General features: G+C 37.1%; 1 protein-coding gene across 2 annotated transcripts in view; it reads left to right on the plus strand.

Moving 5' to 3' along the window:
- The window catches only part of SPTA1 (spectrin alpha, erythrocytic 1), a 199218-nt gene that overhangs the window by 159293 nt on the left and 18638 nt on the right, over positions 1 to 21287 (plus strand). The window contains exons 41-47 of one of the 2 annotated variants that reach the window (XM_037039373.1): positions 719 to 881; positions 1445 to 1521; positions 10725 to 10934; positions 12929 to 13225; positions 13979 to 14091; positions 15240 to 15257; positions 15740 to 15791. In XM_037039373.1, the coding sequence (XP_036895268.1) occupies positions 719 to 881; positions 1445 to 1521; positions 10725 to 10934; positions 12929 to 13225; positions 13979 to 14091; positions 15240 to 15257; positions 15740 to 15791 (930 nt within the window). The remainder of the gene's footprint in view (positions 1 to 718; positions 882 to 1444; positions 1522 to 10724; positions 10935 to 12928; positions 13226 to 13978; positions 14092 to 15239; positions 15258 to 15739; positions 15792 to 21287) is intronic. The other variant, XM_037039374.1, reaches the window with a different exon arrangement.

Here is a 21287-nt window from a genome sequence, read left to right on the forward strand (position 1 = left end):
AGAGATGACAACTTTTTAATAGTACTAAATAATTCATTCTCTGAAAACTGAAAACTAAAAATGAACCTGCCTTTTGACCCAGCAATTCCACTGTTAGGATTATATCCTAAGAACCTTAAAACACCAATCCAAAAGAACCTATGCACACCAATGTCCATAGCAGCACAATTTACAATAGCCATGAGTTGGAAGCAACCTAGGTGCCCATCAGTAAATGAATGGATCAAAAAACTATGGTACATTTACACAATGGAATTCTATGCAGCAGAAAGAAAGAAGGAGCTACTACCCTTTGCAAGAGCATGGATGGAAATGGAAAGCATTATGCTGAGTGAAATTAGCCAGGTGGTGAAAGACAAATACTATATGATCTCACTTTTAACAGGAAGCTCAACAACAAAACAAACAAGCAAGCAAAATATGACCAAAGACACTGAAATTCAGAACAGGCTGACAGGGACCAGAGGGGAGATGGGAGAGAATTTCGGGGAAAAAGGGGAAGGATTCACAGAAACTAGTATAAAGGACACATGGAGAACAACAAAGGGGGGTGGAAATGGGAGGGAGGTGGGGAGCATGGGGATGGGGTGGGCTGGGATGGAAGTGGGGGACAGAAAACTACTTGAACAATAATTAAATTTAAAAAATTAAGTTAAAAAAAAGAATTCACAATTTTTGGCCTTGACGCCTCTTTTTCCTATTAATCTTGGTGCTGCAGGAGGAAAGTGAGTACAAGGAAAGGATTTCTGTCAAGATAGAGACTCTGAATGAAAAGACACCTTCTCTGGCCCAGGGCATAGCTTCTTGGAAGTTGCAGTTGGAAGATGATTATGCCTTTCAGCAGTTCAACTGGAAGGCCGATTTGGTAGAGGCCTGGATAGGTATGATATGTGAAGGCCCTGGTTCTGAGGTTTGAGAAATGCTAATAATTTTTTTATAGAATGATTTCTGGGGCTTTTTCATTTACCATGTAAAGAAACATGCTCCCTTCATTACTGATACCTATCCTTTCAACACACAATTACAATCACACTCACATGTGTGTAAGTACACACACAGAGATAAACATACTGAGGATGTGACTAACTACCAGAGAACATCTTTTTGAGAATTAGGGATTTCATATGTGATATTCAGAAAGATAGGACCATTGCAAAACATTCTAGGAAATAAACTATTTGATTTAATTGTAATTTATGTCTGATGTGTAATTTGTTTTGTTCTATGAAACACTCTGAAATCCTCTTGCTTCAGTCAGTTTTATCCTGAACAAGTTTATATAAACAATCCATTGATTTCCAATGCTCTCATAGTCTACTGAATCACCACCTTTGAAAGTTTGGAGATTCTCTTGTGACCTGTAGGACATATTGCTTTTCTCCTTACCGAGACTAATACAAGACCAAATATCTTTCCCACCTTATTAATTATCTTTGCTTTTTAGCTGAGAAGGAAGCAAGCCTGAAGAGCGATGGCAATAATGCAGACCTCACTTCCTTCTTCACTCTCCTGGCAAAGCAGGTAAGAGCAGTGTTGCATGTTAATTGATGCCAGTGAGGGCCAAGATCCATATTACACAGAAGCTGAACAAATAAAATTATTCCATTACTAAATTTTTCAGTTTAGTTTATTGTCTGTTAGTACTGTCATATTCTTTCTTTTCCTTCCTGATGTTGATAATTTGCTAGTTTTTTGTCGCTCTCTGTCTCTCCCTCCCTATTCTCTCTACTTAATCTTGCAATAGGTGCTTATGATTTTTATTAGGGAACCAACTTATTTTTTTAATTTCTCTCTGTCATATTGTGAATTTTATTTGATTAATAATTTTTAAATATCTTTATCATCTTTTTTAAACTTTCCTAAGGATAGCTTCATTTAATCTTTTAAGATGGATATTGGGATTATCAAATGTTTAGCCATTGTCTTCTTGGAGTAGAGTTGTATGAGTTCTTTATATATTTTGTAAATCAAACCCTTGTCTGAGGTATCTTTGGCAAATATGTTTTCTCATATAGTGTGAGGGAGTGGTGGGGAGAAAATGAAGACATCTGTAAACAATTGAACAACAATAAAATAATTTATTTAAAAAATTAAAAAATATAGTATATAAAAACCTATCCCAAATATTTAGCCATTGTTCTATTCTAATATACTGATTTAAGGATATAAATGTTTTAGTGAAGCTTAACTGCATCTCACAAATGTTATATATTATTTTTGTTATCATTCAGTTAAATATGTTCTGTCCAACTTAAATTCTGTTTTTAACATATATAATCTTTTCTATTTGTTGTTCAAGTACAGCTATCACTATTTTCCCCCCACTGCTTTTCCCAACCCTACCGACCCCACATTTCACCCTTAATCCTATCCCATTTTTGTTTGTCCTTGGGTCCTCTATATATGTTCTTTGATGATCCTTCCCCTTCCTTCACTCATGATCTCCCTCTCTCCTCCCCTCTGGTTACTGTCAGTTTGTTCTGTACTTCAATGTGTTTGGTTATATTTTGCTTTCTTGTTTGTTTTGTTGATTAAGTTTCACTTATAGGTGAGATTATTTGGTATTTTTCTTTCACTTAATTTCTCACTTGATCCATTGATAATTCAGTAGTGTATTATTTAATTTTCAAACATTTGGGACGTTTTAAATTATCTTTTGTGATATTTTTATTTGATTTATTTAATTTTATTTTAAAATGTTTTAAAATATTTAGGAACTTGATTTATAGTAAATGAGGACCATCGTGTAATCTTCCCAGAAAAGCAATAAAAGCTTGTTAAGGCAAGAGCTAAGGCTTTTTCTCCTCTTGAGAGAGAAGCTGCACCATCCCTTTTCCTCCACAGGACTTGGTAATTGGTAATACCAAATTCTCCACGTGAATTTGTCATGTCTCATCCACAATATCGTGGACCCCACAAGCCAGGGTCCACAACATAAATAGGCCTGTTTTGGTGAATAGTTTTTGTATAACATTTATACATATTAATATAGCCAAGTTTAAATAATGACAATAAATAAAGGTAATTAATTTCCAACAAAAGAAATAAGGTATATTTTTCAGTTCATTATATTACCTATTAGATTTTGTTAGTTATGTTGTTTAAATATTTATTAATTTTACATATTTGGAGTCTAGATTAAAAGTTGTGTTATTTTGGATTATTTAAACATCTTGAGGAATTGATGCTTTTTAATTATAAAATGTTCATTTTTTATATAAAAACACTTCAAGATTTATTAGATATATCTAGAACATAACATACTTTTATTTTTGAGGTACTTTTTTGATGTGGATCCTGGCTTGTGGGGTCCATGACACTGTGGATGAGACACAACAAATTCACATGGACTACCGAGTCCTGTGGAGGAAAGGGACGGTGCAGTTTCTCTCTCAATAGGAGAAAAAGCCTCAGCCCTTGCCTTACAAGCTTTTATTGCTCTTCTGGGCACATTGCATGATGGTCCACATTTCCTATGCACAGGTTTGCTTTAGGTGGTTACCTTTTACAGAAAACAAAGGAGAGGATCCTGCTAATTACTTCAAAGAGAAGGATGTTTGCAAATGCAAAGGGAAAAGTAATTGAACCCATTATACTCCATACTGGGGAGGTTTAACACAGACTTTAGGAAGTTACAAAAGGCACTTGCTTTCTCAATTCAGGGCAAGGGGGTTTTAGTAAAAGCAAATCTCGTAGCAGTCTAGATACGATGCAGGCCTGATTCCCCACAGCAGAACCTATCCGTGGATGTGGGTCCTGTACATCTCCATATGGGAGTTGGGCCCACGCCATGCAGAATGATCTCCTATACTTTTTCAGTTTACAGAATAGAAAGTAATCATAGAAAATGGGACAAATGTGAAAAAGCACATAGAAGAAATAAATTGTCTATTACTCAGAGATAATTCTTATTAATATTTTTAGAATATCTTTTCAGTCTTATTTTCTTTGTAGGTATGTGTATATACACTCCCTTTTCACATGAAGTATTTCAGATCATACTATAAGTATCTTTTATAGTCTATATTAACATTCCCTATATCATCAAGTATTCTTTCATAGTACAGTCCCTGGAACAGAGTAACTATTGAGTAAATGGTTGAGTAGTTAAGAAATACATCGTTTTTTAAAACTTGATAGTTCTCTTTTTAAAAATTCCTTTATTGTTGTTCAAATACAATTGTCTGCATTCCCCCCCCCACCCCATCACTTCCCCAACGCTAGCCAAACTCACCTCCCTCCCTTGCTTCCACCTTCCCCGTTGGTTTTGTCCATGTGTCCTTTATAGTAGGTCCTGAAAACCCTGCTCCCCACTGTCCCCTCCCTGCTCCCTTCTAGCTATTGTTCTAGATTGTTTTTAATTTCAATGTCTCTGATTCTTTATTATTTGCTTTTCTCTTTTGTTGATTATGTTCCAGTTAAAGGTAAGATCGTATGGTATTTGCCCCTCACCATCTGGCTTATTTCACTTTGCATGATGCTCTCCAGTTCCACAATACTCTCACAAAGGGTAGGAGCTCATTTTTTCTCTCCTGTGTAATATTCCATTGTGCAAATGTACCATGGTTTTATTTTTTTTTTATTATTTTATTTACTTATCTTTAGAAGGGAAGGGAAGTAGAGAGGGAGAGAAATATCAGTGTACGGTTATCTCTCGTGCATTCCCTGCTGGGAACCGGCCTGCAACCCAGGCATGTACCCTGACTAGGAATCGAACAGCGATCCTTTGGTTCGAAGGCCCACGCTCAATACACTGAGCTACACCAGCCAGGGCTGTACCATGGTTTTTTGATCCACTCATTTACTGATGGGCACTTAGGTTGCTTCCAGCACTTGGCTATTGTAAATTGTGCTGCTATAAACATTGGGGTAATTTGGTGTTTCAGGGCACTTAGGGTATAATCATAGCAGTGAAATTGCTGGGTCAAAAGGCAATTCCACTTTTACTTTTCTGAGGAAATCTCATACTGTTTTCTAGAGTGGCTGCACCAGTCTTCATTTTTGCCAAAATGCACTAGGGGTCCCTTTTCTCTGTATCCTCTTACGTCTGTTTGTTGATTTGTTTATGATGGCCATTCTGACTACTGTGAGGTGCTATCTCATTGTGGTTTTAATTTGCATCTCTGTGATGGCTAATGATGCTGAACATCTTTTCACATGTCTCTGGGCCCTCTGTATATTCTCCTTGGAGAAGTGTCTGTTCAAGTCTTTTGCCCATTTTTTAATTTTTTTTTTTTTTTTTGTCTTCCTGGAGTGGAGACATGTGAGTTCTTTACTTATTTTGGAGATCAAACCATTGTCTGAGGTATCATTGGCAAATACATTTTCCCATATAGTTGGCTCTCTTTTTCCTTTTTAAATATTCAGATTTTTAAATTTTTATAATTTAATTATTGTTCAAGTACAGTTTTCTGTCTTTTACTCTCATCTCACCCACCCTCCCAGTTCTCCCCACCTCTCTCCCATTTCCATGCCCCTTAGTTGTCATCCATGTGTCCTTTATACTAGTTCCCATAAATCCTTTCCCTTTTCCCCCTGAAATTCCCTTTTAATTTTAATGCTATTTCCTTTAGCCATGCAGAAGCTTTTCAATTTTATTAGGCCCCATTTGTTTATTCTTTCCTTTATTTCCCTTGCATTAGAGGACATATCAGTGAAGATGTTGCTGTGTGGAATGTCTGGGATTTTCCTGCCAAAGTTTTCTTTCTTTCTTTTTTAAAATATATTTTATTGATCATACCATTAGAGTTGTTCTATTCCCCCCTTCATTCCCCTCCACCCGCACACTCCCTCCCCCACCATTCTCCTCCCCTTAGTTTATAACCACGTGTCTCAAGTTCTTTAGATTCTATATTTCCCCCACTATTCTTGCCCTCCCCCCATCTATTTTCTACCTACCGTCTATGCTATTTTCTGTACCTTCTCCCCCCTTCTCCTCCTCCCACTCCCATGTTGCTAACCCTCCATGTGTTCTTCATTTCTATGGTTCCACTCCTGATCTAGCTGTCCTCTTGGTTTGCTTTTGTTTTAGGTGTGGTTGTTAATAACTGTGAGTTTGCTGTCCTTTCACTGTTAATATTTTTCATCTTCTTTTTCTTATATAAGTCCCTTTAACATTTCATATAATAAGGGCTTGGTGATGATGAACTCCTTGAACTTGACCTTATCTGAGAAGCACTTTATCTGTCCTTCCATTCTAAATGAAAGTTTTGCTGGATAAAGCAATCTTGGCTGTAGGTCTTTGGATTTCATGACTTGGAATACTTCTTTCCAGCCCCTTCTTGCCTGTAAGGTCTCTTTTGAGAAATCCACTGACAGTCTGATGGGTACTCCTTTGTAGGTGACTGTCCCCTTATCTCTTGCTGCTTCTAGGATTCTCTCCTTCATTTTAGTCTTGGCTAATGTAATTATGATGTGCCTTGGTGTGTTCCTTCTTGGGTCCAACTTCTTTGGGACTCTCTGAGCTTCCTGGATTTCCTGGAAGTCTATTTCCTTTGCCAGACTGGGGAAGTTCTCCTTTATTATTTGTTCAAATACGTTTTCCACTCGTGGCTGTTTCTTTCCCCCTTCTGGTACCCCTATAATCCGGATGTTGGAACGTTTAAAGATGTCCTGGAGGTTCCTAAGCCTCTCCTCATTTTTTTGAATTCTCATTTCTTCATTCCTTTCTGGTTGGATGTTTCATTCTTCCTTCTGGTCCATTCCATTGATTTGAGTCCCAGTTTCTTTTCCATCGCTATTGGTTTCCTGGACATCTCCCTTCATTTCTGTGAGTTTAGCCTTCATATGTTCCTCTAATTTGTGACTATGATCAACCAGTTCTGTGAGCATCCTGATAAACAGTGTCTTGAACTGTGCTTCTGAGAGGCTGGCAATCTCTTGGTCACTTAGAGTTATCAGCTCTGGGACTTTGAGTTCTTCTTGCACCATCTTTTGGGCTGTTTGTGCCTGTTACGTAGCAGGATTGGAGCCCTAAGTGTTCACCAGAGCAGGGCAACTTAGTCACTGGGTTGTGACGCCGTATCTGGGGCCGGGGTCAAAGAGGAGCAATGGCGTACTGTCTGCCACCTCCCACCGTGGCCTCCACAGGTGCCACAGCTGCCACCATCACTGGGGCCCACACGTTTCATCCCACTGCACGTGAGTGTGCCACCGCCATCAGCCCTCCACCACTGGGTTCGCTCCCTGGGGCCTGTGTGGTCCGTCTCACTGTGCGCGAATGTGCGACCGAGGTCAGTCTGCCCTACATCCTCACTGGGTCTGGGGTACTTGCACGTCTAGGTTCTGGGGATCTTTCCTGCCTTATCCTGCTCTGCTGCTGTCTCTGCCCCTCTTACTCTCTGGTTGAACGGTTAGTTTTTGTAGGACTTTCGTATAATTCAATTTTCTGTTCTTTGGCTGTGTCTTTGTTCTCCAAACCTTTGTTGTATTCAAACTTGTTTGTGGAAGAAGGCACGGTGTTTCCACCTATGCCTCCATCTTGGCGGAAGTCCTTCTGCCAATGTTTTCTTCTAGGCCTTTTATGGTGTTTTGACTTATATTTAAGACTTTTGTCCACCTTGAATTTATTTTTGTGTATGGTGTAAGTTGGCAATTGTGTTTCTTTCTTTCGTGTTTTTTTTTACTTGCAGCTGTCTGGATCTCCCAACACCATTTGCTGAAGAGCCTATATTTGCTACATTTTATGCTCCTTCACCCTTCGTCAAGTATTAACTGACCATAGAGTCTTGCATTTATTTCTGGGCTCTCTGTTCTGTTCCATTGGTCTATGTACCTGTTTTTATGCCAGTACCAGGCTGTTTTGATTACAGTGGCCTTGTAATACAGTTTGATACCAGGTATTGTGATCCCTCCTGCTTTCTTCCTTCTTTCTCAAAATTGCTACATAGCTGTTTTTCAAAAGAGCTATATGCATTTCTTGATATAAAGTCTTGTTTACATGCTAGAATACTACACCAGTTTTTTTTTTGTTTGCAGTATACATCTGTTTTATATTCTTGTTTTTGCTCTTTCAGTTTCCTTTTTTTCTTTTAAATATTTAATTTTTATGGTATTACAGTCATCTCAAGTTTTCCCTTTGCCTCCTGCACTTACCTCACCCCCTCATGCCACAGTTGTCCATGTCCATACGTCTTGCATATATGTTCTTTGACTAAATATTTCACTTGATATCAACCAGTCCCCACCTCCTGCCTACACTCTTACACCTGCCAGTCTGTTCCCTGTGTTTATGCCTCTGATTCTGTGTTGCTCATTAGTTTATTTTGTTCATTAAATTCATATGACATTTGGCCCTGGCTGGTGCAGCTCAGTGGATTGAGTGTGGGCCCGTGAAGGGAAGGGTCGCCAGTTTGATTCTCAGTCTGGACACATGCCTGGGTTGCAGGCCAGGTCCCCAGTAGGGGAACACATGAGAGTCAACCACGCATTGATGTTTCTCTCCCACTCTTTCTCCTTCCCTTCGCCTCTGTCTAAAAGTAAATAAATAAAATATTTTGAAAAATTCATATGACATTTGTCTTTCATTGACTGACTTATTTCACTTAGCATAATAGTCTTCAGTTCTATCCATGTTGTTGCAAAAGGTAAGAAATCCTTCTTCTATTTATTTTACTATTGCATAGTATTTCACTGTGTAATGTACCACAAGTTTTTTAATCCACTCATATACTTATGGGCACTTAGGCTGATTTGAAATTTTCAGTGTCTTTATAGTTATTTTATTTTTGTTGTTGATTTAATACATTTATAAATTGCAAAATGATTACCATCATAGAATTACATAGCACCTTAATCTTGTCACATAATTATAATTTATTTTTAATAAGAAAAGTTAAGATTTACTCTCTTAACTTTCAAGTATATAACAGAGTATTATTAGGTAAATTACCTTTTCGTTCATTAGACCCCAGAACTTGATTGAAGAAAGTTTCTACCCCTCCCTGGCCCCATTTCTGGGTAACCATTATTTTAGATTCCACAAGTAAGTGACATAATACAGTACTTGTCTTTCTCTGTCATACTTATTTCACTTAGCACAATTCCCTCAAATTTTATCCAAGTTGTTGCCAGTGGAAGGATTCCCTTATTTCTCATGACGGAATAATATTCCATTATATATGTATGTTTGTGTATGCATATATCTGTTTTCCTATATGGCATATTTTTTATTTGTCCATCTTGTCATGAACTCTTAGTTTGTTTCTATATCTTAGCTATTGTGAATAATGCTGCAATAAACACAGAAATGCAGAATGCCTTTATATTTTAGATGTGTCTTTTATAAATATCATATAGTGAGTTTTGTTGTGTTTGATTGTCTTATTGGAACAGTGAGTTTTGACTTAGGCTATAAGTTAACACTCCCATCCCACATTTAACCCTACTTTTTGGTTAGGGGTTGAACTGTTTAAAAGCATACTTTCAGAGTTTGTTTGTTTGTCTGTTTTTGAAAACTAGTGTTCTTTCAATATGGTTTTACACTTGGGGTCTTTTCACTTACATCTTTTCTTAGACCTGCTCATACCCAATGTGTCCTGAACTCAGTATTGTGTAACTACAGAAAACTATACTTAGCATTTTAGATTCATAACTACTGATTTCTGCTTAGCTTCTAGAACTTGTGTCCTAACAGTAACCAGAAGGGTAGGGGAAGGAATAATGGGGCAAAGAAGGGGAAGGATCTTTAAGGACCCATGTATAAAGGACTCATGGACAAAGACAACGGGGAAAGAGGATTGAATGTGGGCGGGGGTGGGGCTAGAATGGGGAAGAGTAATGGCGAAAAATGGAGACAACTGGAACTGAACAACAACAACAACAAATGAATCTATAAATGCCTTGAGAGGAAAATGCAGGAAGAATATTACACCTATTTTATGCAGTTCTCTTTCCTGGCTCTTCAAACCTGGCTGCCTCAGTTTCCTAGAATTCCAGTTTTTGTCATTTTAGCTCCATCAGATCATCTAAAGATCTGATCAGCTGCTTTCTCCTCCTACTCTGTATAATTTATACTTCGGGAGTAATGGAGAATGTTACTTTTCCTGCATTCCCATTCAATCCTCTCTAAAATTTTAATCCCTGAGTTGTAGCTACCTGAGTTGCATTCTAATCCCTTTCGAACAACTGCTTTTTGTATTTTTACCCAGTGGTTAAAATTATCTTCAAAGAGACAATATTGCATTTACAAGCCACCTTTTTAGATTTGGAAGTGGAACATCCTTATCCTGATAAATAATCCTTTTGATTCTGATATCATCATCTCCATAAAAATATCATTTGTGTAATATAGCGTTTGTAGGAGGTCTTTTGTTAGTTTGCATACTTCCAAGCTCTATAGTAGTGCATTGCTAGTAATTAGAACACAAACTCTAATAAGTGATACACAGACTCTTACAAAGAATGTGAACTATGGGAAGGATTTAGTTTTCATTTAGAATATTTAGAACATGTAATTTTTCAGTATTTCCTTAATCTTTGTAGTCCATATAAACTAAAATCTAATTATAAAACATAAATACACTGAAACTTGACCATAATCCCAATCCCAAATGTTCAGTTAAGTCTCTGAATCATATGTATTTCTTTATCCTCAGTCATCCTTCTAAATCTTTTCTAGTTCTTATCTTGTTCTTGAAAAAAAATATGCTGGAACCCAGGTGCAAGTGACCCTTTGGAATCTCTATTATTTCTCTGTTCAGTGCTTCTCTATGGATCTTTCTCAGGATACGCTGGATGTCAGTATGCAGAGCTTTCAACAAGACAGACTGTCTAAGATAACTGATCTAAAAGATCAACTGGTGGCTGCTCAACACAGCCAGACCAAAGCCATTGAGGAGCGCCATGCTGCTCTGCTGAGGCTCTGGGAACAGCTGCTGGAAGTCTCTGCAGACCACAGACAGAAATTGCTAGAGAAACAGTTACCCTTCCAGAAGGTAAATTTTAGAAATGATAAGGCATGGTAAGGCCTTGATTAAATATTAACCATGGAATCTAGGAACAAATAGTAGAAACTCTATTGAATAATCTACAGACATTTGAGGCAGCATTTTGAAAATGATTAAAAGACATTCTTATTGAGCAAAAATATTTTAATTGACAGGAATTTTTTTGGACTGTTCTATTAGTTATCCAGCTGACTTGAGATGAAAGCTAGGCTGCAGGTAATGGAAAAGGTAGGTGGGACAAATGAGTGAAAGAAGGAAGACCTAAAACTGACAGGCAGGAGAAAAGGTCATCCTTGTCCTTTGTTTAATTCAAATAAAAGGAAAACTAGACAAGTAAAGTTTTGCTCTTATCTTTCTAGCTTGGAAAATTCACAATTGTCACTTAACATCTGAACCTTGATTCCTGTACTTATGAAGTAGGATAAAGTTATTACCATGTTTTGCTGTTCTCTTTCAATACTATTAAAAGAAATAATGGATCTGAAAAATTCAGTATAAACCACTAAGTTCCATATGGATATAAGTGATTAAAGTGTTCTTTTTAATGGTGGTTGTTAGAGCTTTAGATGTTGATAATTTAAAAAATTACTATTAAAGAGAAGTCAGATAGTCAGTGAAATTATAGAACACTCCTATACCATAGCAGGTATTGCATCATAACAACTTAAGGTAGTTTGAAAACAAACACACACACACACACAAAATCAGTGTATCTGGACCCTCAATTAGTTTTTACTCTGTTGAAGGATATGAAACCTATTTTAAATGAAAAAAAGAATGAAGTAATGAAAAACTTATATACATACATACATATATATGTATGTGTATATGTATATTAGAGCTTATATATATATATATATATATATATATATATATATATGTATATATTCCAACGTGTGTGTGTGTGTGTGTGTGTGTGTGTGTATGGAAGAGAAAAAAGATATTTCAAAATCTGATTCTTTAATTTTACTTTTTTATTATAAAATATGTGTAAAGTATCCAGTTGATCCATAGTATTATGAAAATAATATAAGGTGCTTTTTACATTTTTATATTCTGCATGTTAGTTTTTTCTATGTTGGTCTATTTTAGCATACGGATTGCAGGAATGAGTACAAGGAAGATAAACAGAGTACGAGTTTGTAATCTCCCTTGTACTCGGGTCATTTTTTTCCTCTTTAACATTTATGTTTAAGGATGAAAACTAATTTGCATAACATAAATCTCCTTGGAACTACAGTCTGCTGCCCCAAATTCTGTGATATATTTTTAAATATAAAACATTCTTGATTACATACTCCTTGGAACAATCTATATATTTCTTTCTTTCAGAAATTTAGTCACTCAAAACATACAGATAACTCCAGAGAGTATTGCAGGAATTCCCATACAGGTTAGAGAGTAGGAGCTTCATGTCTGAGAAGAACCCTGAACACATTTTAGAAAAATGGTATGATAAGAACTCAGTACAGACAGAGACATTAGAGAGGTTTGGTCTGCAGGAGATCAGGAGAAAGAGAGAAAGTGGACAGGGTATAAGATAGGTTTGCCTATCCCATGAATGACTTGTTCATTTAATCATTCATTTAGCATCTACTCTCGCATGTTTACTATGTGCCAAGTAGAATTGAAAAACAGACTTCAGAATAAGAAATCATGGAATCTTATCATTAAAAGTGACCTTTGCCACTTTTGGAATCTTAGAGCTAAAATGACTATAGAAATTATTCAACTTTCTCATTTGTAGATGATGGAGAATCTGGCCAGTGTCACATAAGTAAAATGCCAAAATCAGACCTTATACCTGTAGCTCACACATCATCCATCTTATTCTATGGTACCTATTGCCTTTAGTTCTGCTCTCTAGAGTATTGGCCCTGAAAATATTTGAAGAAAGTTATTATTTTTACCCTCAGTCTTCTCTTGTCTTCTACTCTTCTGTTTCTACTGGTAAAGATGAAGGTGTCTTTTTTTCTCTGTAGGCTGAGGAGCTATTCATGGAATTTGCACACAAGGCTTCAGTTTTCAACCATTGGTGTGAGAATGTTGAGGAGGACTTGTCAGAACCTGTGCATTGTGTCTCCCTAAATGAGATTCACCAGCTTCAGAAGGATCACAAGGTGTTCTTGGCCTCCTTGGACAGGGCCCAAGAAGACTTCAACTATTTGTTAGAGCTAGACCAGCAGATTAAGACCTTAAATATGCCCTCCAGCCCTTATACCTGGCTAACAATGGAGGTGCTAGAGAAAATGTGGAAGCAAATACATGACACCATCAAGGTAATTTGAGGCATAGCAGAGACATGTTTTGGCTATAGTCATCATGGCCAACTTATTATCCAAGTTGGGGGACTTTTGAAAAAGAAAGGAATGTAATTAATTGGGACAACAGTTATAAACTGGACAATCTAAGAAAAATTTGGAAATATGTTCACAAAAAATATAGACCTGCGCAACATACTTTGGACAGCTTTATACTTGTAGATGTTAAATAGTGATTTATGAAAGCAAACACAAGCTCTAGGAGGTGACTCTGAAAATAGATTATAAAAAGTTTACAAGGATGGTATATTTATTTCAAGTCTATGTATTACCCCATCCAAAGTATTTCCTATTACATACACACTTCCGAAAGTGCCATTTAAATGTGGTTGTATTCAATTTTTGTCTGTCTATAATGATGTTTATTATAGAAGTGATGGAAAATATTTTAAAATTTATTACTAATTTTAGTGTCTCTGGTTATTTTGTGCTCACTTATTTGCTTTGTTGATTAGGTTCCACTTATAGGTGAGATCCTATGTTATTTATCTTTCATTGCCTGCCTTATTTAACTTAACATAATGCTCTCCAGTTTCATTTGAAGATGAGAAGAGGTGGGATGGAAGATTTATGAATACTTAGGCACATGCCTCTGGGATATAGGTTAGATTTTGGAGAGTTAAGATATACAGCTCAGCTTGGAAACAGTTATTTTATTTCAAAAAAATGCTCTTTAACATGCAATCGACTGTCTGTGATTTTGGTTCCTAGGAACGAGAGCAGGAGCTGCAAAATGAGGAGGCAAGACAGATCAAGAACTTTGAGATGTGCCAAGAGTTTGAACAGAATGCCAGTGCCTTCCTTCAGTGGGTCTTGGAGACCAGGTGTGCTGTGATACCTCAAAACCTGTGATCCTTATGATACACTCTCCATTCCCCCGAGGATGTAGTACAAAAAGGTGTTGGGAGGAGGGATTTCTACAGCATTTATTCTGTCCTAAAAATCACCAAATCTTATCTGTGCTTTATATTTATAATTTATTACTTTCTGTATCAATCTTTGCAAAATCGAGAAATGAGAATTTCAGCCTTATACCCACTGTGTACCTTTAAATCTTTTTTTCTTGATACTTTCACTTTTTCCCTGTTGGCTGTAGTTACAGTCCAAAAATAATTATTGTTTCTTATGTTTGCATACCACTTGGCACCTTATAAAGTACTTTTATGTCCATTATGTCACTTAACTTTTAGAGCATCCTTGAAAAGTATACAAAGAAGATCTTATTACCTGTGTCCAAATGTGTAAAGAAGTTCAGTAAATAAATGGACTTGGTCAAGGTTACATATGTATTTATTAACAGAAGCAGAAGCAGAGCATATCATAAACAAATAATATAAAATTCTTATGTTGCCTGACTACTAAAGCTGTGATGAGAATCAAGTGACATAATATATGCTAATCAGTTTTATTGAATACAAATTGTTCTGTATGTAAAAATAACATTTGTCACATCTACTGAAGCAAATAAGCTGAAAAAAGGAGACTTAGAAGGTGGAATGCATTAGAATAAAGGTAAGTTGGTAGACTGTATCCAATAAATAGGTCAGAATTGTATACAAACATGGATACTGTTTGTATACACCAGTGACTAAAATAAATCACATAATTAACAAAAAGAAAATCTCTATCATGGCTAAAAACATCCTAGAGAAAACAAAGGAAATATAGTTCATCCTTCTCTCCCTTTGGTTTTGGTTCCCAGTCTTCTGGCATCATTTGCTGAACACTGAGTATATCACCTCACATACATGCTCTTCATCCAACAGCAAGTAGCTGAATGGAAGGCTGTTAGATCTTCAGTGTGAAAGACACTTTGGTAACAGTGGGTGGAACGTGTCTATATGGTTTTGGCTACTAATGATTTAAAATGTTTCATAAATCTGAAGAAAATATTATTAAAGTAAAGTAATCAATGTTAACATATGATTTCCCTTTTTCTTTTCTGATTCCTGTTCCTGAACCCCATGACCAGGGCCTATTTTCTGGATGGGTCAGTATTTTGTTATTATGGGTTTTTTTGTTATACCATTCTGGAATAATTAACTAAGGAGACTTTATTACTGGGTCATCTTTGTCCCATCTCAATCTGATGATGCCTAAATAAAAATGTGGAGCGAGAAAGAGAAGCACAATAAATGTCATTCTGCCTCCATACCTCATTAGGTGGAATCTTGCTTACACATTAGGTTGAGGATATGTTTGAGAATAAGAACTGGGGTGGAGGTCTGGAAGCCTTTTCATAGGCAGAAAATAACTAGAAATACACCTAAATTATCTTTTCATGTATCTGTCAAGGTTGCCAATAAACAGAAGGTTTGTTTCCATGAATATTTGGTGTTCTGAAATTTTATTTCAAAGAGGCCAAATAATTTGGAATAAGTAGCAGCAGAGAAATGTAGAAGCTTTGAATTTGTCTGTATGAAATATCGACCTCCAATATTATGAGTAACTTTTTCTCTGGTTTTTAACTAGATCTTTGCTCAAAGAGACAGGAACTCTGGAATCCCAGTTGGAAGCAAATAAAGTAAGTAATGTTTATTCATTAGCTCAGGATATTTCCAGAATTACAATGAATGAAAAAGTAAAAACTACTTTAAGGAAACTCTTAAATAAACACTTTTACATAAATTCTTTGGCATGAAAGTCAAGAGTTCAAGGCTCTGGTGCCAACTTTGCCAGAATTTCATTCTAACCACTGACAATCATTTAATGGACATTATTTTCCTTAAATCTCTGAACTTCAATTTCTGTATTTATACAATAAACTTAATAATAGTTATATCATAGAGTTACTGTTATTAAGTAGGGAGCAAATGCAAAGCTCCTATTCTACAACCTGAAACACTGATGAATTTCTTTTATTATTTGATAATGACAACTATTTGATAATGCAATAGAATCTAGATGATCTTTTAACAGTTGAGGTAAGTAATGGGCTACAGTTCTGTTTCTTAACATTTCTTTTCATTATTGACTTCTCCAGAATAAAATTTTATTAACTAAATTTTATTTCTTCCTAAAGAAAGTATTTAAAAACTAAAGAATAAGACTGTCAGATAGGGAGTTCCAGTCAAGAAAGTGGAGCAGGTAAATGTTGTGCTAGCATCCTCCTATGGCCACATCAACACCACAATTAAATTATGGAATAACCAACCTGGACAACCATCTGTATACCAACTGGACGGAAGTTCTATAACTAAGTATACAAAGAAGAAGGCACATTGAGATTGATAGGAATCGGGGAGAGACTCAAAGCAGGCTGGACCCACACCCATGCATGACAATTGAAAATTCTGAGTGATATTTCAGATGCAGAAGTCTCCCATGAGGAGCAAAAGGGATCCTACACCAACACTAGTCTCCCCAGCCATATTACCAGTGCTGGTAAAAGGAGCCTCCAAGACAACTCCTTCTGAAATTCAGCTGACAATTTGTCCACCTGAATGAGGTAAAGCTGCTGGAAACTCACAGGGTTATCTTAAAGGGCCCATGGACTGACTCACTAACTCACAGGACCTCTCTCCAAGCTCTGAAACAGAGAGAGCAGTGGCTTGGGGAAAGCCAAAAACATATAGAGAGAAGCTTAGCTATGTGGCCTTAGAGTAAGCTCTGGAAGGACAGCCCCTAGTGATCCTCTGTTGAGCTATCCAACAACACACCTGGTGAGCAGTTGCCATCTTTCATTTGTTGAGCCCTCCCACCACATGGTCAAATCTGAATCTACATTAACCTGCTGGACACTAAGCCCAACGTGGTGTCTCCCCAAGAACCTGACTCACTCAAATTACATACTGTTTGGGACTTTTACAGTAACTGAGACTTACACAGCCACCGGCCTTCGGGGGCCTTGGGCCATTTTCTAAATGACCCCTGGCCAAGCACTGGTGGCAGCCTGCATCAGTTTGCAGCATGCCCTCTCCCATACACCTGCAGACCCATGAAAGGTAGTTACCAATCATGAGTCACATTGTATTTCCTACCAAGTAACATTGGGTCAGTCATAGGCAGCAGCTAATCTGGGCCTGCACCAAACTCTTCCCAAGTGGCCCTCAAGCCAAGAAACCTGTGGCAAGATTCAAACCACAGCACAGCACCACATGATTAGCCCAATAAGTGGCACATTAAAAAAGAGTAATCTCCTTAGGGAAAATCCCATTCCATGGGGTTAGGTCCTTCACAGTAGTTTGTACACTGTGATTGCTGCCAATATTCACAGTCAACCTGAGGGCTAACCCCACTCATGGGCATGCCAACAGCAAAGTTCAAATACAACAGCCAGTACACACAATACAAACAAGAGTCACTCCTAGACACCTTGCTCGGGTGATCAGGAAGACTCTACAACTGAGCCCCTCAGGAAACCTACTGTATAAGGCCATCCTGTCAAGGCTAGGAAACACAATAGATGTATCTAATAAATAGAAACACAGAGGCAGAAAAAGTGAGGAGAGAGAGAGAAGTATGTGCCAATTAAAAGAACAGTAAAATCTCCAGAAAAAAAGTAAACACAATGGAGGTAAGCAATCTCCCAGATACAGAGTTCAAAACACTGGTTATAAAGAAGGTTGATGAAGTTAAGGAGAAATTCAACAAAGAGATAAGATAAAAAGGATATTGAAATAATAAAAAATAGCCAGTGTGAAATTAAGAATTCAGTAACTGAAATGAAGGATACACTAGAAAGAATCAACAGTATATTACATGAAACAGAAGATTGAATCAATAATTTGGAGCCAAATTAGTCACAGAAAAGCCCCAATCAAAACAACAAAGAGAAAAATAATTTTTAATTTATTTTATTTTATTTTAATTGTTCAAGTACAGTTTTCTGTCTTTTACTCCCATCCCAGCCCACCCCCTTGTGCTCCCCACCTCCCTCCCATTTTTACCCCCCTTAGTTTTTGTCCATGTGTCCTTTATACTTGATTCTGTAAACCCTTCCTCTTTTCCCTTGAAATTCCCTCCCCTCACCCCTCTGGTCACTGTGAGAAAAATAATTTTTAAAAGATGGATGCAGGTTAAGGGGCAATATCTAGCATAACAACGTACACATACTAAGAGTAAGAAGATAAAAAGAAATAGGCAAAAAGATTGATAGCCTATTTAAGTTAATAGTGACTGAAAACATTCATAACCTGTCAAAGAAAATACATATGAGTCCAGGAAGTGCAGAGCCCCAAGTAAGATGCACCCAAAGAGATACACACCAAGACACAGCATAAGTAAAATGACAAAGGTTAAAAATAAAGGGCATATCCTAAAAACAATAAAAGAAAAGCAATTACCTAAAAGGAAAATCGCATAAGACTGTCAGCTATTTCTCAACAGAATTTTTTCAGATAAGGCAATGTTAGCACCTAATATTCAGGGTGATGTAAAGAAAAGACCTACAACCCAAACCACTCCATCCTTAAAAGCTATCATTTAGACTCAGAAAAAGAGAAAAATAGTTTCTAAGCCAAGAAAAAATTAAAGGGGTTAATTACTACCAAGCCAGTGCTACAAAAAATGCTTTTAAAAAGGAACTCTGTGAGAAGAAGATAATGGAAGATAGATATCGATGATAAAATAACAAGAACTACACATCAATAAATAATAAATTTAAGTGTAAATGGATCAAATATTCTAATAAATAGACATAAGGTGGATAAATGCATAAGAGAACGATACCCAAATGTAAGAGGTCTGTTGAGAAAGTATCCAGTCATGCCATATGAAAAACAGGGACATTTATTAAAGAAAACACAAGAGACATTGAAATAAAGAACAAACTGACAGTAATCAGAGGAGAGGTGGGAGGGGATAATGGGGGGAGGGGGGAGGGTCATCAAGGAACATGTATAAAAGACACATGGACAAAGCCAAAGAGGGGGAGGATTGGGAGTGGGGGATGGGAATGATTGGGGTGTAGGGGATTGGTGAGGGGGAAATGGAGACAATTGTACTTGAACAATAATAAAAAGGGGGAGAGAAGACACAAGACATGTTGTACACAGGACAGTGATGCCTCAGTCCCTTCAAAGAAGACACCATAGGACATCACACAATTCTCTCAATCATCATGAGCTGCTCCATCATATTTTTCTGAATCTCATAGTCTGAAATCTCTTTTAAAAGGTCATTGTAGTTTTGAGAAAGACCAGAAGTTGCAAGTTATAAATCTGGGCTCTAGGGGTGGCTGAGACACATAAGTGATTTGATGTTTCACCAAATACCTCTGCAAGAGATGTGATGCATGAGCAGGCATGTAGTTGTGATGAAATTGCCAATCACTTGTTGCCCATGGCCGTGGCCTTGTGAATCATCTGAACAGTGTCCATGGAAGAATGTTCAAGCTTAATGCAAAACTTGTTGCAGATTCATTGTTCTACTTGCTCAGCCATTTTTAATGTAATGGCCACACAGTACATGTGCTCAATCCAAGGCATCTACTGCCACCACTGACTAGAATAATGAAGTTGTCATTGTTCACGCTTGTGCATTCCAGTCCACTCTCCTTGGCTGCTAGGTTACATTGATGTCACACAAACCATTCTCACTATATAACAATAGTTGGACATTTCTCACAAAGACCTCACAGAGTGTCTGAGAGAGACCTACTTCTGATTTAAAAAATACAGACAGACTAAAAATATCAAAATATAAAAAAAGATATTATATGAAAATAGAAAGGAAAAATGGAGTAATGATACTTCTACAGAAAGTAGACTTTAAAACAAAGGCTATAATAAGAAACAAAGAACATTTCACAGTGATAAGGGATCAATCCATCAAGAGGATATAACCCTTGTAAACATTTATGCACTTTACAAAGGAACACTGAAATATATAGAGCAAATAATGTCAGACATAAAAGGAGAAATTGACAATAATACAGTCATAGTAGGGACTTTAGAAGCCCATTGACATCAATGGATCTGTCTTTCAGTCAGAAAATCAGCAAGGAAAGAGTGACCTTAAGTGATACATTAAAACAGATGGATGGTTTTTTTTTTATTTATTTTTTTTAACTTTTTTATTTTTTTTTATTTTTTAAAATATATTTTATTGATTATACCATTACAGTTGTTCTATTCCCCCCCTTCATTCCCCTACACCTGCACCCTCCCTCCCCCACCATTCTCCCCTCCTTAGTTTATAACCACGTGTCTCAAGTTCTTTAGATTCTATATTTCCCCCACTATTCTTGCCCTCCCCCCTATCTATTTTCTACCTGCCATCTATGCTATTTTCTGTGCCTTCTCCCCCCTTCTCCTCCTCCCACCCCCCTGTTTCTAACCCTCCATGTGTTCTTCATTTCTATGGTTCCACTCCTGATCTAGCTGTCCTCTTGGTTTGCTTTTGTTTTAGGTGTGGTTGTTAATACCTGTGTGTTTGCTGTCCTTTCACTGTTAATAGTATTCATCATCTTTTCCTTATATAAGTCCCTTTAGCATTTCATATAATAAGGGCTTGGTGATGATGAACTCCTTGAACTTGACCTTATCTGAGAAGCACTTTATCTGTCCTTCCATTCTAAATGAAAGTTTTGCTGGATAAAGCAATCTTGGCTGTAGGTCTTTGGATTTCATGACTTGAAATACTTCTTTCCAGCCCCTTCTTGCCTGTAAGGTCCCTTTTGAGAAATCCGCTGACAGTCTGATGGGTACTCCTTTGTAGGTGACTGTCCCCTTATCTGTTGCTGCTTCTAGGATTCTCTCCTTCATTTTAGTCTTGGCTAATGTAATTATGATGTGCCTTGGTGTGTTCCTTCTTGGGTCCAACTTCTTTGGGACTCTCTGAGCTTCCTGGATTTCCTGGAAGTCTATTTCCTTTGCCAGACTGGGGAAGTTCTCCTTTATTATTTGTTCAAATACGTTTTCCACTCGTGGCTGTTTCTTTCCCCCTTCTGGTACCCCTATAATCCGGATGTTGGAACGTTTAAAGATGTCCTGGAGGTTCCTAAGCCTCTCCTCATTTTTTTGAATTCTCATTTCTTCATTCCTTTCTGGTGGGATGTTTTGTTCTTCCTTCTGGTCCA

This window comes from Sturnira hondurensis, unplaced genomic scaffold (assembly GCF_014824575.4).
Source record: "Sturnira hondurensis isolate 20B ecotype Veracruz unplaced genomic scaffold, ASM1482457v3 Scaffold0025370, whole genome shotgun sequence".
In the NCBI taxonomy this organism is placed as follows: Eukaryota; Metazoa; Chordata; class Mammalia; order Chiroptera; family Phyllostomidae; genus Sturnira; species Sturnira hondurensis.